General features: G+C 39.9%; 1 protein-coding gene across 1 annotated transcript; it reads right to left on the reverse strand.

The window, feature by feature from the left end:
• Positions 1–5,461: 5,461 nt before the first annotated feature.
• LOC131330645 (disease resistance protein At4g27190-like) lies at positions 5,462–17,399 on the reverse strand. The gene is made up of 4 exons (XM_058364297.1): positions 14,760–17,399; positions 14,019–14,657; positions 8,361–8,837; positions 5,462–5,830 (listed from the first exon to the last, which is right to left on the reverse strand). Exons 1-3 carry the CDS (start codon positions 17,397–17,399, stop codon positions 8,400–8,402), a joined length of 3,717 nt encoding a protein of 1,238 aa, XP_058220280.1. The 3' UTR covers positions 5,462–5,830; positions 8,361–8,399.
• Between the last annotated feature and the right edge of the window lie 565 nt (positions 17,400–17,964).

The following is a 17,964-nucleotide window of genomic DNA, read 5'->3' on the forward strand; positions in this document are numbered from 1 at the left end:
ATTTCCCGAGGAGTGGATGGTGGTTTTAATTGCTGAATAGCTAAGATCTGGTTCGGATCTGCCTCGATACCGCGCCGAGTAACCAAGTAGCCGAGGAACTTCCCTGAGCTGACTCCGAAGGCGCATTTGTCGGCGTTAAGCCGTAGCTTGTGCTTTTTCAAGATTGCAAAGACTTCAGCAAGATGAGAGAGGTGATTCTCAGCCTTGAGACTTTTTACCACCATATCGTCGATATAAGCTTCCATGATTTCGCCGATGAGGATTCCGAACAACAAGTATACCATTCTTTGGAATGTGGCACCAGCATTCTTAAGGCCGAACGGCATAACTAGGTAGCAGAAGAGGCCCCTGGGTGTGATGAATGCCGTCTTTTCCATGTCGTCGGGATCCATGGCTATCTGGTGGTAACCTCGGTAAGCATCCAAGAAACTCAGCCGAGCATGACCCGCCGTTGCATCTACCAGTTGATCAATTTTTGGAAGGGGAAGGCAGTCTTTCGGACAAGCATCATTCAAGTTGGTGTAGTCCACGCAAACTCTCCATTTTCCATTCTTCTTTTTCACCACCACAGGGTTTGCGAGCCAAGTGGGGTATTGTACTTCTTTGATGGCGCCCGCTTCGAGGAGTTTGCCGACTTCCTCATTGACTGCGTCGGCGTGAATGCTGGCTGACCTCCGAGGCTTCTGAATTACAGGCTTTGCTGATTTTGAAACTTTGAGGGAGTGCTGGATAAGCTTTGGGTCAATGCCTGGCATTTCGTACGGTGTCCATGCAAAAACTTCGATGTTACTTTTTAGGAACTGCAAGGTTTCTTCACTCTCGGCTTGGGATAGGCCAGCGCCGAGCATGAAATAACGTGATGCATCTTCGTTAAGAGGGAATTTGATAAGATCCTCAACTGATTTCTCTTCAGGAAGAGATCCGACGTCTTCAAGAACTGGTTTGTCAGGGACTTCAACCCAATGTACTCTTCTGGTGCATGATGACTTTCCAATGGCCCAGACGTAACACTGTCTGGCTTGTAATTGATCTCCAAATAGGTCTTCTTGTCTGCCGTTGGCGCCGATGTACCTGACCACCTGGTGGTAGGTTGAGGCGACGGCTTTAATTGAATGAAGCCAATTTCGGCCGAGGATCGCGTTGTATGGGCTCGGGGCGTCCACAACGACAAACTCCAAATTAGAAGCAACCGAGCCTGTAACAACAGGGAGGGTAATCCGTCCAAGAGGCCAAACGGGAGTGCCACTGAATCCGATCAGAGGGACTTCAGCGGGGAGAAGGCACGATTCAGGAATTTTGAGTTCCTTAAAGAGAGACAGGTACATTACTTCTGCCGAGCTTCCTTGATCAATCAACACCCTTTTGACAGAGTGAGTTGAGATTTGGATTGTGACCACCAGAGCGTCGCTATGGGGTGTTTGGACACGTTGTAAATCTTGCTCGGTGAAGGTGATTGACCAAGGACGCTCAAGCATTTTGACTCTTTTTGGAGCGCGATTGATGGAAAAAATTTGGGTAACTTTCTCAGCTTTGACAAGCTCTTGCCGAAGCTGTCTTGCTGCCTCCTTTGTTGTTGACCCATGAATAACATTGATTATTCCGACTGGACGCGGAATAAGGTTTTGTCCGACAGCGTTCGGCTGTCTTCTCGGCGTCTTTGTCCAATCGATATGATCATCAAGAAGTCCTTGTGCCGCCAGATTTTCCAAAAGTGCCTTATAGGGAGCGCAAGCAGTGGTGTAATGCCCGAGCTCATTATGGTACGAGCATCTCTTCCGATTGTTATTGTTTCCTTCTTCGGTGTTCAATTTGGGAGGGTTCGGCCAGACAAAGAACGGTTCCCTCTCTATCGTACGGAGGAGGAAATAAATTGGCTCTTTGAAAACTGTGGTTTCAGCCACATAGTCATGAGCTTTCGGCCCCTTTTTGTCTGCCACCTTGACTGTGTTGACCTGCTTCTTTGGCTGGACAGCGACCACAGGCTTCGGTGGTGCGATTTGGGGCGTGGGGATATGAAGGCTTTGAGGTATAATTGAGTTTTGTCCTCCTTGAAGTTCTCGCTCGGCAAGGAACTCTTCGTAGGAACAGAACTGCTCTACCGTCCTCATTAGCTCATTCATTCCATGAGGCGCCCTTATTGCCAGCTCATCCAAGATCTTGCTTCCAGTTTCCAAACCATTCTTAAAATTCCTTGCCGCCCAGTATTGATCAACACCGGGTATCTCGTTAAATAGCTGCCAGTAACGTTCGGCATACTTCCGAAGCGTCTCGCCGGGCCTCTTTCTCATCTGGGCTAAGGCATCTTCTTCCTTAGCTTGCTTGTTGCTAGTGATGAACCGATAGTTAAAAGCTCTTTCAAGCTCTTTGAAACTATGGATCGATCCAGCCTCCAATTGGTTGAACCAAAGCAAGCCGAGGCGCCCAAGACTTGAGGGGAATGCTTTGCACATGATGGCATCATCGTCGGTGACGCATGAGATGGTGCTTCTGTAGCTGATGAGATGGGTGTATGCCTCGGTCGTGCTGGGATCGAACTTCTGGAATTTTGGAAGATGTAGACCTGGCTTTGGCAAGGTGGCTTGGATCTTTGCCGAGAAGGGTGATTCTGTCAGCTTTTTCAATTGGTACTCGTGGGTTGGTCGAGGGGGAAGACCTTCCCGAGCGTTTCGAGACTTCTTTGATGCTCGGCATTCCTGTTCTCTTTGTTTTCCTTCGTTCTCATCCTGCCGACGTTGGAATCCCCTCTCCCTCTTTTCTATGGGGACCTTTCCGTAGTCTTCTTCTGGAAGATTTTCGGTATGGTAAACTCTTCGTCGGCTAGGGCGATCGTCTTGCCGAACGACGACACTTACACTTCTTTCACGGTTTAGCCTCCGAGCGCTGACTGAATTTATTGCTCGTCCTTCATAGGACTTTTCCCGAGGGACTTCATCGTGTTCATTCCGATGGCTTTGGGGACCTTTCCCGTTTCTTCTCGGCGTTCGGCTTCTTTGTCGTTCGGATTTGTATGGGATGAGAGCCTGATCGTTGTCTTGGAATTCCACGGTATCGTAGCTTTGGGAGCCCTGGGAGTATTCGTCTCCAGCCGATGAACTGGAGAAGACAGTATGCGGGCTCCCCTCTCGTCGTCCTTCTCTGCCTGTATGTCCCGCACCATTGCCGAGACGTTTATGAACTGGTGAGAGCTGCTGCCTAAGGCGAGCGCTGTCCCCAGTTCGATGGTCTGTCAATGGTGGGTCCAGGCGGTCGTGGACTGAGATTCTTTTTGGCCGTGCATCAATACCCAAAGGTGGAGGGGGCGGCAAATTTCCTCTCCGGCGCCGACCCTGAGATCCAGAGTGGGAAACCGTTGGAAATTCTTTGGCCTTAATCTTTTCGATCTCCATTCGTAGGATGGCTACATCAGCGTTGGTCTGTTCTTGTTGCTGTTCTAGCATTTGTACGTATGCTAGAGCATCTTCACTCAGGCCCACTGGACGCTGGATGGAAGAGCTTACGCCTGGAGGAGTAAATCCAGGAGGGTGAGATGGGGAGGCAGCGTTGATACCGGTTTCAGAGGTGATGTGCAAAGAGGAGCTGAGGGGTTGAAAGAGAGGAGGTGGTGGTGGTGCTCCGCCCATTTTTCTTTGGAGGAGACTGGTGGTGGAGATCTCGAGTAGGTACGAACGAGGCGGTCGAGGTGGAGGAGCCACCGTGGATCTGAAAATCAAGTTTCACGTCAGGTTCACCAAATTGTGGGACTCCATTTTGGGTGGTTCGTCCTCTTTGAATGATGGTTCGGGTTAGCTTCTTGTCTCCTTTGCTCAGTCCTGCAAAACGAAGCACGACTAAGGAACCACACCGGAGGTTTTCCGGGATGGCCCTCCGGTGCAAGAGTCAGTTTGCTTGCCAGGAAAAGTTAGAGATTGGGAGCTAGGGTTTTGTTTGAGCGTACCTCATCCAAGAAGGCATAACGGGATATTTATAGGAAACCCTTCGCTTGGTCTCCAAGATTGCACCAACGCTCGACACGCGTCGGCTGATGTCACTGTTGCATCACGTTTAGGGTTTTGCAACCGTTTTCATGATGAGCTGGCACCTTCACGTGCCACCATCATTGTTCTCATAATCGTTCGGATGACGTCACGACCATCATCATAGCCATGGATGCTGTTCTGACGCGGATGAGCTGGACCGTCGGCCAAGCCATGCTCGGCACCGAGCATGTTCTGGGACCTTCGGCGGCTATCGAAACGATCGTATCCTCCTTCCCGAGCAGGTATAGGGAATGGAGTATAAAAGAAGACGTAATTAGAGGAACCCTTGGCAACAGGGACCCTCGGCCACGGTTGCTGACCTTCGGCCACGGTTACTAGATCACGCTCGGAATGGAACGAGCCATTCTGCTCGGCCTGCTACAGTAATGATGATGGGTAAGTAGGGAAAGTGGAGGAAAAAGTTGATGTGAAAGGTATAATGATGATGTTTTTTTAATAAGTTGGAGTTACGAAATAGGACATTTAAAAAGGGACGGAGAGAGTACCACATTTTCTGTTCATTCACCTCATGTACTAGACTAATTGAGGACTTAATGGCTACAAAATGGAGAAAAAATTACCCTAGCATCCAAGTTTGAAATTTGAGAACTCACATGTTCATCCTAAATTTTTGCTTTTGTATTAATTTCTTCCGCTACTATTTAATTTTCATTATTTTTGTTTAGCTTGCCATTGTTATTTTTGGAATTAATCATTCATCTCGACGAGACGAATCAAAAAAGTATAAAGCTGTGAATTGAAATTTAAAATATTCATATAAGACGTCACTAAAATAAAAAAGACAGTTGATTGATACTCCCTCCGTATCTTTTTAAGTGTCCTGCTTCGTAACTCCAACTTATTAAAAAGATATCATCATTACACCTTTCACATCAACTTTTTCCTCCACTTTCCCTACTTACCCATCATCATTACACTTTTACTCACTAACTTTTCAAAATAAAATCTACTTTTAGGGACAAAATAGACAATACACCAACTTTTACTCCACTAACTTTACAAAATGGATACTTATTAAGGGACAACTCAAAATGGAATACTGGACACAAAAAAAGGGACGGGGGGAGTATTGTTTTTAGCTGACCTTTTTTTTTTTTTTTTTTTGCTGCTTTTGGTCATTATTTTTTATTTGATTAGACCCTTGAAATGAATGACCAATCACAATATACAAAATGTAGAATTTAATAAAAAATCACAACAAAATAAAGTAATACCAAACTAAAAATTTAGAAAGAACTAACTCAATACTTTTTTATGCCTAGACGTGCAGTTCAACTTATGCTCATCTCGACTAATTTCGGATCCAGAAGTGAACAATCATGCAAATACTCCAGTGACCTCTAGGTTTGGTATGTTTCGCCTCCGTAAAAGTCAAACATGCAACTATGAATTGGTATTTTGCAGTTCAAGCACCCAATCAAGTATACAATAATTTCAGATGGATAATCGTCCACACAGATATATTGATATTTGAATCCCAACATATATAAGACACACATTTAAACGAGTTCCATTCAGCCAGTAGGTAGCACAATGGCCTCTTAGAAACATGGAGACTCATAGGTGTAATTGCATTATTAAACAAACAAATACACACTGAAGAAAACACAGAGCAACCAATATAGTTTTTCAGGTCATATTGTCGTAATTACACACAAGGGCACACATTACTCGTTATTTACTAACCGAATGGATGATTGGGCACGTTATCGCGCGGATTGAACCTTAATTGATGATGAACTTCCAGAAAGGCGAAACAAACATGGCTGGTGTAGAGCACGATATTGAATCACCTACAGGAAAATATGGGCAACTACACCGATCAAGATTTATGCAGAAGAATAAACCAATAAATACTATTTGTCCATATTGATAGTTGATATTCGGACATGCAGGTTCCAAATGCTCTATTCATGATACATCCTTTAGAACAAGAAAAGATGTTATTGCTCCTAAAAATGTATTTTGGATGAATAGCATGGGAAACAATACTTTTAGCATGTCATGTCGACCAGGTTTATGTTTGAGGAACTTTGTGTTTTAGTTTCTCCAACTGAGACAATTCATATTCCGCATAACATGGCTACTCAAACGTCTGTGATCTTGGTCAAACTCCTTGTCGATGTGCGTTATTTCAGACTAAACATATGTTAATGTAATTGGCGATTTCCGGATGTGACAAACCGTTGGAGTCTGTATTTATTCTTTTTCCATTTTGGGTTTGGAAGGTGATTTTATTTTGTCTAGATTAGATACTCCGCCAGTTGGTTCAAGAGTGATCACGAAGGCCGTGCCGTGCATTTTGCTTGAAAAGGTATATGCATCTCATGTGCATTTAGCTTAAATATTTTTCCATGCTTCATTAAAGCTATTCAATGTCTTAATCTTTAGTGAAATATCATTTGTGCACTAACCTTATATTATTGGCCTTGTTTTATTTGAGGGAAAATTTTGTCTAAGGCCTTTTTAAGTGCTTGCGTCTTAGCAGCGCCTTACCAGACTAAGGCCCTTGCACGCGTGTTAAGAGAGCCTTAGTAGTGCCTTAGCCGAGTAAGGCCCTTGTGCGCATGCTAAGAGCGCCTTTGAAGGGCTCTCCAGGATTTTTCTTGCTTGGTCATATATAAGCTTGTTTTTCATTATTCTAGGGCAAGAAGAGATACAATAGCCCACTTTAGAGAGAGAAAGCATTATCTTCTTTGCTCTTGTGCCTTCATTTGCATTTGGATGAGTTGAAACTAGAATTCAATCATCTTTGTACAATCTAGAGAAATACTTTAATAATTCGTGTATTCTCTCTAGATTGATTCTTTTGCATAAAAACCTTCACTTTACGAAATTCATACTTTCATGCCTATGATACTACTTGGCCGGATGATACCGGAGCCGTGGTGAACGGAGATCGAGGTGTTGGACTCGTGGTGGCTATGGGATCAAGAAGAAGTTCGGGGAGCTACATCAAAGTGGTGGAGTTAGGATAAGCTTTTGGGGTAAAGTTGTTAATCCTCTCTTAGCACTTTGTAAACCTTTTGATCTATAGCAATTTTGGTAGTTAGGCCGTGGTTTTATGCTTAGGGTGCGATTGACCCTAAGTAGTTTCCACGTATATCTCGGTGTTTGCGTTCTTTAGATTAATTGCCCTTAACTTATATTATTAATTTGGATAGCATTGGCATGGAGTTTGGATAGTAGCTTGAATTGTTGGTTGCTTTAAATTTAAATTGGTCATCCTATTCACCCCCCTCTAGGACTTTGTAGTGCATTAGATTATTTTCAACATATATGCACACAAAAACATATCAAACCGTTCAGAAATTTAGTCATCTTAATTAATTAATGCGCGTATATATGAATGGACGGTCATAATCAATAGATAGCTGCTTAAAAATGTTAATCGTGGACTGAAATGGTGAAAGTATTTCAAACCAAATGGAAATTCAGAAGCGTAATGCATCCAGTCCAATTCTATACAGTGGCAGTGAAGTGACCATATAGTACATATGCGAACAAAAACTAGATACCAAGAACTGGTTTTGCAGTGAAGGCCAAAACGATTAGCTTTTTGCGGGTTGAGAATAACCTTGTCTCATCATCATAAAAAAATACGTTCAACTTCCAACAGGAATAGTTGGTTCCTTTCTAGTTGCTCAATTCCGTTGCTATTTCAGTTCGATGTTCCATACGAGAAGTGCCATCAGATTCTATTTCACAGCTATATAAAATTACAAAAGTGGATTACTGGTGTGCGTTATAAAATAAGTCAACCGATATATAACCAAATCACACCGAGCCCTTAAGACCCAATTTAAGAAGCACGGACACCCGGTCTCATGTATCCCTGTCGGATACGGACACGACAAGACACTCTCCGGATATGTGTTAAATATGCCTAAATACGTGTCCAATTATTTTATTACTGTATCTTTTACTCATACACATTGTGGATACTTGCAGGACACAACAGTTTTAATTGGAATATGTTAAGGAGAGTGAAAATTTCCATGGATGTATATGTCATCTAAACTTATATGTGGACGGTTCATTTGTATCTTCATAGCATTGTTCTTAATTTGATAGAAAAAATGTTTTGGACTTTTATATCACAACATACCTCTAGAATACGAATACATTTTCCATTCGACAAGTCCCCAATGTGTCCGCGTCCTAATTTTTGAAGAAATAACGTCTCCATGTGTCCTGTCATATCGTGTTAGCATCCCGTATCTCTATATTTGCTTCTTAGAGTCCGAAACATGATGGCAATTATTAATATTGAAAAGGTAATTAAGATGTCTTGCAGAACTACAGTGAGAATCAAAGACGTACCTCTTTATTCACAGGGGACATTTTCCCGCTTTTGTAGTCTCAGAAGGGGGTCTCCAAAAGGGGGCAGTTGCTTATCTCTCTTTCTGCTGAGGATGGCAATTTGCTCCCAGAGCAAAAGCTTTTAAGACGTGGTAATTCATATAGGATAACGTAACGTAATCGAGGCAGCACAACATTGGTATCAACTTCTTCGGTTGTTGGTTCATGCTTTGAAACGATTCCTTCCCCGGAATCTGATACTCTGTTTTTAAATACCTCTTCCAGTAACTCACATGATCTTATTGTGAGGTTTTCGAGGTTCTGCAGACTCCCAAGAAGTAGTTCTGATGGAGCAACATACAATAAGCTATGACACTTATCCAATTCGAGATATGTTAGTTTTTGGAAAGAGTCGGCTGGTGGTGTCCTATCCCATATTCCTTTCACGTTGCCTATAAACCTCGAAACGTCTAAATATTGCAAGCAAGGAAACACCACCTGCATGTATTAATAAACACAAGGAATGATGTAAACATAAGTCTTTATTTATTAGAAAAGACAAAAAGAAAACTCGCAGAACTTCACTCTACACAACAACTCATGAACAAAACACCAGTACCCAGGGTTATCTTAATTATCTCTGTTTAATTACAGTGGCACTTAGCGATCATCTGTCAGAATTCACAATTACACTAACTGTTTTTTTCTTAACCTGTAGACTTAAAGTACCATAACTCGTAATCCTTTGACGCTGTTAATTAACTTCGCAATAAAGACAATGATAGACACATGCATTTAGTCTGTGATAAGTGTACCCTGCATTCCTCAGTGAACGGATGGAAGTTCAACATAGTTCCCGATCTCAAATAATCTAAGGATATCACACATATGAAATATAAGTATTTCCCTTCAAATAAAGGTTATTAGAAATTAACTAATTTTCTAAACAGATAAAAGATCGAATTCTTAGTTAGGGGAATATCCATCAACTTTGGTTGTCAAGTAAAGCTATGTTATAAATTAAACTATATAAATATATATATGGGGCGATTCAAGGGACACATTTCATCACATAAAACTAGTGTTTGTGTCCGTTCGATGCATGTGATAAAAAATCACATTAGTTTTTTTCGGCTCCCTTCATCGAACGGGCACAACGCTAGTTGATTAAAAGATAGTTTAATATTTTTTTAGCCCCGTGCTCGACATACGCTAGCATTGGTCTCATTCTATGAACTAAAAGACATGTGTGTGTGAAAAATTAATTTGAAATACCAAATCAAATTTTTCCTCCATATTCAACCCCCACATCTCTCCCCCTCCTCCCACATTTCCCTCTCTCAATAACTCTCTCTCTCTTTCATAAACAAAAAAAAAAAATCTAGAAAATTAGGAAGGAGGGTTTGGATGATTTTAAAAGCAAAACACATTTGCTTATAGTATGTTTTAGCATTGTACCTTGTTCGATGCAATGGACAAAGAAAAAGTGGATTCACATAAATATTTTTTATTTCGTTTATCGAACGGGCACAATACTATTGCTAGTATATAGATAGATGGCACATATAATGTGTGAAACCTATTTTGGAGTCTCATGCAAATGATTGGAGACATTCAGTTCGTGTCATAGTTGCATTTTGTTTCGTTGTGATCTGTATGTGTTGGATCAATTTGTCCCACATTGTTTAATAATCATCTCGAAAATTAATATATGAGATTGGGCGGTCTCTCCACCCATTCTCAATTGATTTTGGGTTGGATATAAAATTTTCGCATCTATCTCTATTATAAAACAGAAGGGTGTGGGGACAAGTTGTTGCAACGGCTCAGATTTGTTTGATCTAAGGGTTGATATGTGCTCTCCAACTCTTTTAAGAAAGTGCCCACAATTTTTGAAATATTTTACAAAAATGTTATCTCTTCTTTTTTCCCAGCTTCTGTCATTGGCATAATAAAATAAATAAATTCCAGCTCCTATTGTTTGGGTTCCTCTCTCTCTCTCTCTCTCTCTCTCTCTCTCCTGCCATCTTTCGAATTCCCACCGAGGTCTACAAATTCAATCGGAAGTTAGGCCAAGAAACATTCCTTTCGATTATCAAAAAAAAAGAAGAAATATTCCTTTGGGATTTTTGATTTATTCCAGTGAAGTTGGTTGAAGAAAGCTGCGTGAAAGCTAGGCCAAGAAAGCTCCGTGAAAGCAAATGTAATGGGTCTAACAAAGAAACCATTTTTTGAAAGTCGTGTAAAACATTTCTTTAGGATTTTTTTTTGGAATTTTTTGGTGTCTGTTTCTTTTCAGGGTACAAGTAGTGTTTAAATTTCAATCTAACTGCCCTTTCAGGTAGAATTTGTGCCTATTCTGAGTGTTCAAAAAATTTGGGTGATTTTTTTGGTGTGGGTGGGTGTATTGTTAAATATTACACATAATCGAGTTTTGTTATTTTGACGTTCCGTTTTGAATGATAGTTTAGTAGTATAGTCCAAGCCCAAATCCATGTGTTTTTAGACTCTTCTCTCTTTTTTTCTCCCTTCCTTTTTCTGTTATCATTGGGTTACCCATGCCTACATGGGTAGAAATTGATGCAAGTCTTGACAGAAATTGAACTTCTGAATAATAACTCCATGGGTAATTTTCAGCAACTTGAGCCAATTCCAATCTGAATGGGTAGTGCCATAGGCACACGCAAACACTATGCCTTCGGTGATCGATTAAACTGAGGTATTTCAACCAAAACCTGAGTTCTCTGTAGCTTTTTTCGATAGCCTATTTTTTTCTCGCAGTTCGAACTAATTTTATTTTACTCTTTATATGGTTAGTTTATGGTATTTGATAACTATTAGTGATTGAAGTAACATTGAGGTTTTTGATTTATGGGTTTTAATATGTTCTTTCATTTCTGCAAATGGGTTGAATGTATGTGGTGGGGGATCCAGATTATTGTTATTTTAACTTTTTTACTTGGTATTTACTTGGATTCCATAAGCAAATTGATATTATTTGTAACTAACTTAAAAGTTTAGTTGGAGGAGTGCCGTAAGCACGGGTAATTCTCTATTGTGTCACTAAGAAGAGGATCACATACTACACATTAATGAATTGATTTAGTATTTGAGCTACTAGCTAACAAGTGTCATAGGCACCGGTAATTCCAACCGGGGTGCGTAGTGCCGTAGGCACGGGTAAACACTAGTACTATATATTAAAGCAAAGTCATCATTATTGTGAGAAGGCCTATGTTGCGACAAGTGGTAATACTTGACAGGCCAAAAAATTTACTTAAGTATATCTTACTCTCAAAATGTTTGAGAGAACCCTTTTGGTAAACCAACCCTTGAATTGTGGGATGATTTATCCATATATGAAGAACATTGGAATGAAGGGGATAATTACATTATTACGTGCATGACCTATTGAATAAGTTTTGAATTTTGAATTTTAAATTTTAGCATTCAAAAGGACAGTATTGTTGGAACTTCTTCACCTTGGATATCTATAACAAAAGTTTTATACACATAACGGTTGTGTAAAACACAACACATAACCAATCTCTAGCCGTCCATTGCATTAATAAATGGTCAGGATTTGCTCAAACTCTTCTCCGGAAAAGTTAAACTTTTTTTTGGAAGAGTTTTTTTAATATCTAGGCCGTTCAAATATATTTGAACAGTCAGAATTACGCGCACAATCAACACAACGGTTGTGTACAAAAGTGCTACACACACAATGATTGTGTAAAAGCATTGGTCCGAATGATGCTCAATCTTTTATATGCTTGGAATAATATTTGTGGTTTACCTTAACTAGGTTAAAAGTAGTTTGTAAAATTCTTTCTAATTTTTATGTTCACTATAAAAATGTAGAATATAGTTAAATTCCACGGTAAAATATTTTATTTTACCCCTTAATTTTCTTCTTATTAGGAATATATGATTGTATGGTATTAACATTGTGCTCTTTGTCGCCACAAATTTGGGTATTTATCGTGTTTATGAGGTGCTATTTTTGTTTTTTATTAAGAGGTTAATCATTGGATTCAAGCAGAGAATTTGTTCAAAAGCTTAAATTTTGAGGCATCTTGATTGGAAATTGGAAATTGACATTTAAAAGAAACAGTTGCTTAATTACGGTATTAATTTCAGAAGGGGTGCAAGGCTTAGTTGTTGGAATAGGTACGTTTAAATATTATCTACGTCTTCCGGTGTCAGTTGAATAATTGTTGCTTTCTAGACAAGTCTTGAAAGATCTTGGAATATTGAAATGATATTTGTTAGGTGAGTCTAGCACTTGCGGATCGATTATGATTGAATTTAATTCTCGCATCACCAAATTCTAAAGTATTTCATGCCCGCCTCGATCTCGATCTGTCTAGACGCACCCAATCCCCATGCCTAATGGGGGATAGTGGCACCAAACAGGTATCAAGTTGAGGCTAAACTGGAAGAGAAAATTTTAATCAATATGTATTCCAAGATGTATGTTGACAGTAGATTTCGTACTATACGGGAAGGTCATGGGCAACCTTAAGACTTTATGATAGATTTTAAGCCGTTGCTCACGTATTGAAATTTGCATGTGTCTTGGATTAAGCGGGTACTTAGAGTGATCTAATTATGATTAGGGAAAATGACTGCCCATGACGTATTTTGATAATTAATACCCGTCAAGGACATGCTAAGAACATTTGTTAATGCTGAAAATGTCCTTGATGGGTATAAATTATCAAAACACGTATTTGACCATCATTTTTCCTTATGATTATGATTTTTGTTCTTTGCAAAGCCCATTTAATTTCACCGTGTATACTTGATTTCGTATTGAATTACTTGAATTCATCCCGTGCATAGCACAGATTCGATGTTAGTTATTGTTATTAGAAATTAACTATTAGACGAAAGATCGATTTCTTAGGTCTTGTGATTAATAGTTAGAGTCAGGAACTAACGCTCTCTTTTCTGGTTTACAAGCTACCTATACAACTACAGAAGGATGCAGATCTTTTGGGGATATCCTTTCACTTTGGTTGGGAAATACAATAATTGTGTAAGTGGTGAGTTTTTTTAATCATATTTATGTATATCTATATTTCCGTCGGCCTCTGTGGCTCCCTCCCAATTTGATTTTCCCTTCTAGACTTTTGCATGTCCCAAAATGTTCATTCATTTGATTTTTGGATGAATTAAATTCACTCTTGCTTTTTTAAAATAAAGTAACTTTTCCTATAAGTTAAAGGGTAAATGTTGGAAACTTGAATGTTTCGAGGTGCAAATATTGTGTTCTCTTAGAAAAATTAAATTCTAAAAATTAGACAAACAAATTGGAATGAAGGAAGTGTGTGTGTCTATTTGGATGCGTGAGTTTAATGAATTGACTAACCCCGTTCACGCTAATTTTGTGTGTGATTAATTTGTGCCGAAATTGCATGTTGTTCACACTAATCAACAAATTTTAATTTGGCATTTTAGCATCTTTCTCACACAATCAATAGCTTTTTCACATTATTCCACTCACAATCGACAACCAGAATTGCATCTTGCTCACACTAATTAACAACTTATTGATTAGTGTGAACAACTTATAACTCATAATCAACAACTTATTCACCCCTTAATCGATCATTAGCGTGAACGGGGTAAGCGATTAGTAGCCCTGAATTCTCATAAAATGTTTGGCTGGTTTACCTTTTGGTTGAAGAGGGATTCTTCGGGTCCATAACTGTTGCAGAAACTTTGGAGATCCTCAAGTTGCATATAATACAGTTCAGGGAAGACAAAAGGCTCATCGCTCGCTCCATCTCTTTCTTTTGGAGTCTCTACTATTGCCTTCAGTTTTGAATCTGAATTGGGAAAATTATCTATCCTCAAGCTTCGGAGATGAGCTAGGTTTCTGGCTGTTGAGGCTGAGAATATACTTTCCAGATTGGGACAGTTGCTAATAAAAATATATTTTATGTTTGGGTAGACAACATTAATTCCACGGAGAGAATCTTCCTTCTTGTTCAATCCCGTCTCCCTCAAGTTCTGTAGATCCCATAAATCTAACCTTTCTAATGAAGGGAAGCCCGCTGTTATTAGGTCTTCAATTTCATGAACCACCAAATCACAATTGCTGACATGAAGGGATTTCAGATTCGTTAACCTCGGCACTATATTAGAGGGAACCACATTCACGAGTCTGGGACACTGATTCACTTCCAGGGACCGTAACTGACTGAAGGATCGTGTCCCTTCTTTCATTATTGGTTTAAATTGTTTGTCCCATAGCTCTGATATGTTATCCAAATCACTAATTTCTAATTCCTCCAACACAGGGACCACAACCTGCAAAATTTGATACGTAATGAACTCTTGTTAGGTCAAGCACAACGCCGATTGATGCAAATTAATAGTAGAATCATTGAAAAGTAATCAGGAAAACGATACCTTTTCACAAAAAAGTGGTTGTGCAGGGTCAGAATTGCTATCCCCTGTTATCGAGTTAGGCCTCTTACTTGGACAGAAGCTTTTGAGGTTCGGTATGTTCCGCAATTGGATTGCTTTTAACCGAGGAAAAGTAATTTCTTCATCTTCTCCTCGTGTTTCGTTTCCAACAATGACTTCCATATTAGAACAGTGCCCTACATCAAGCCTTTGGAGTTGCTCTAGGCGTCTCGCAACGGAGAGGTTGAAGAGATATTTAAACGTACAATTCTGAACATCTAATGTACTTAAGTTGCAGAAAGGCCTTGATATACTCGGTTGTGGAGTTTGTAGAAACTGCTCTGGTGTTCCAAGATGATCTTCACCACCATCACACGTCACTTCATGGAGATATAACACTTTAGATTTCATAAGCAAAACTTTGAACTTGTCTTCTAAGGGAACACTAGAGAGTTTTAAGATACTTGTGGACGATTCTTCTTTTTGAATGCGATAAAATTTTTGTTTACCGATCGATATTCTAAATCTGACCAAATTTTCAAAATAGAGGTTATTGGGTGATGATTTGCCTCGTGGCATATGAACTTTTAGAGTGGTTAAACAAGTGAACGAGTTCAGTTCAACCAGGCTTGCGTTCTTTCTTTCTTCGTTGGTTGCTTCGTCTTGCCACTCAGCAAAGTCATCTGGAATGCATAATTCCTCCATCCTTGTTAAATTAGATAGGACATTTGGTGGAATTACTCTGAGTTCCACATCCTCATTATTTCCCAAATCAAGCAACTTCAAACAAGTTAACTGTCTAATCTCTGGTGCCAGCTCGTAAATCCCATCAAAGCAGAGTATTTCGAGGCTCTTTAACTTCCCCAATAGAGATATGTTTCTGATTCCACCTGGGAGAAATAACATCCGCAGCTTAACCAACTTTGAAAGAGAGATTGGGAGGCTTTCAATAGCCGTGCCGCTCAGATCGAGGACTTCGAGATTGGTCTCCATCCCATTGAAAAAGCTGTCTGGAAGTGAGGAATCCTTGCTTCTCAACACCAACGTACGAAGTTCTTTACATCCCAATTCTCTTGGAATCTCACAAAAATATTCAGACATCAATGAGATGGCTGAATAGTGTTCATATGTGACCCTCTCTGGCCACTTTTTTAGATCATGTTTCACTAGATATCGTTTCTCATCTTTCGCTACCGATATAGCAACATCTCGTATTACATCGTGCATTTTCACCGTGTTGTTGTCCTTGCCATCCAACAGCAAACAAGATGCTTTGAGACCTTCAACCACCGTAAGTACTCTGTTTCTTACATCTTCAAGTGTAGTACTCAAAGTTGGATCAAGCAACCTCATCCCAAAGCTATATCTCACCAAATCGTCAATTGAGATCTCAGCATCTTCTGGAAATAGAGAGCAAAGCAAGAAGCATGAACGTGCATCCTCAAGTTCTAGAAGGTCATAGCTCAACTTCAAGGAAGGGAACAATTTTGGGTCGATATCTAAGATCTTGTTAAAATTAGAACTTTTCAGTTGCCTGAGTGCATCTTTCCATGCATAGCTCCCTTTACCTTTCAAAGCTTTTGCAACAGCAAGTATAGCAACGGGCAAGCCTCCACACTCATCACACACCTCTTTTGCTTCAGAAGGCATATCTTCGTGAGAGTTGACAGAAATTTCTGCCGTCTTCATAAATAGGATACGTGCTTCCTTCTTTTCTAACACAGGGACAAAAAACTCTTTGTTCCGTGCTTTAGGTGTGATCATGTGGAAAAGGTTCTTCCGGGATGTTACCAGAACTTTGCAGCCACCCTCATTGTTACCATGGTCCGTTGTAGTAGGAATTCCAATTTCCTTCAAGTCAAGTGGATCCCAAATGTCATCCAGTATGACAAGGTTCTTCCCTTTCTGCAATCTAGTCAATAGTTTCTCGGCTCTTCCATAGTCTTCGAGAGTTAGTCCCAATTGCGCTGCAAGCTCTCCTTGAACATTTTTCTTATCCAAATTTCGGGAGACAACCGCAAATGCCACATCATTAAAAAGTCCATCTCTCTTCGCTTGATTGCGAACCTCGTTCACCATTCTCGTCTTGCCAACACCACCTGCTCCATGTACGCCAATCATGTTAATGATAGGATCCTTTATCGCCTCCAATATCTTATTAAAGATTTCTTGTCTTGAATCAAAATCCCCATCATTTGTGAGAGGGGATTCCGGTGGAGGTGCGGGGTGTGAAATTGGCAATACTGTCAAAAACATGGTGCCTTGCTCTTTGAGACTGGTAATACGAAATGTCTTCAGTTCGGACTCCTTGCCTAGCCGGTAACGCCACTTTAGATTTGGACACCGACATTTGACACACCGAGTGTTTGATCTTTCTTTGTTTGCTAGAAATGCGGCAACTTCATCTTGCATCTCCTTTGCATCCTTTAGCCACTTTTCAACATCAGGCTTGATGACTTGTGCGTTGCGTCGGTCACTTTCTGCCCTTTCATTGATCCTTCCCCGCATACCTTCAAGTCTTTCGGTCTCAACTTCTAGATTTTGAACGTTCTCAGTGTACTGAAACACGTAGCCGATGTGACGAAAGGCTATTGTGGTGGCTACTTCTGATATTTTATCAACAAACTTCTCCACAACATTCATTTTGATCTCTTCTTTTTATTCTCTCTTCTTTCTTTATTCTTTTCTTGCAGTTTCCCGTCTTCAGTTTGCTGAAAACAAAGGAGTATTACAACATTGATAACAGAACTTATCTCTATATGGTACAGGAAAGTAATTGTGTCCTTTTTCCGTAAAAATCTCAAAGAAAATAATAGATATGATAAATTATCTCTTCTCCTCTCCCACGCATTCAATTCTTTCATCTTTTAAAGAAAATATTGATATACTAAAAAATACAAAAGAGACTTTGTTTATTGGAGTTCACAGAACTTGAATCATTGTTATCTTATTGACAATTTTTATAATTAAGTCATAAGTTCATAACTGTTGATTCGTTTCGTTGATCATTTTCCCATCAACTCAAAATAATAGATATGATAAATTAGTCAAATAATCAGATAGTCTTTTATGTTTTATCATGTGGATGAATCAATTTGAAACAGTCATATCAATTATGAAAATTTTATGTAATCTCTCCTCCATACATCGTCAAGGCACACCATTTGTATGTATGAAAAAGAAGAGCACATAGGTTTTCACATCAATG

Source organism: Rhododendron vialii, chromosome 6a (genome assembly GCF_030253575.1).
Source record: "Rhododendron vialii isolate Sample 1 chromosome 6a, ASM3025357v1".
NCBI lineage: Eukaryota > Viridiplantae > Streptophyta > Magnoliopsida > Ericales > Ericaceae > Rhododendron > Rhododendron vialii.

Bases quoted from the DNA above. Each gene is read 5' to 3' on its own strand.
- LOC131330645 (XM_058364297.1), bottom strand. From the start codon at position 17,399: ATGAATGTTGTGGAGAAGTTTGTTGATAAAATATCAGAAGTAGCCACC. The intron at 14,658-14,759 runs GTATCGTTTTCC...CAAATTTTGCAG, and splicing joins AACCACTTTTTTGTGAAAAG to GTTGTGGTCCCTGTGTTGGA. The intron at 8,838-14,018 runs GTAAACCAGCCA...TAATACATGCAG, and splicing joins AATCCCTCTTCAACCAAAAG to GTGGTGTTTCCTTGCTTGCA.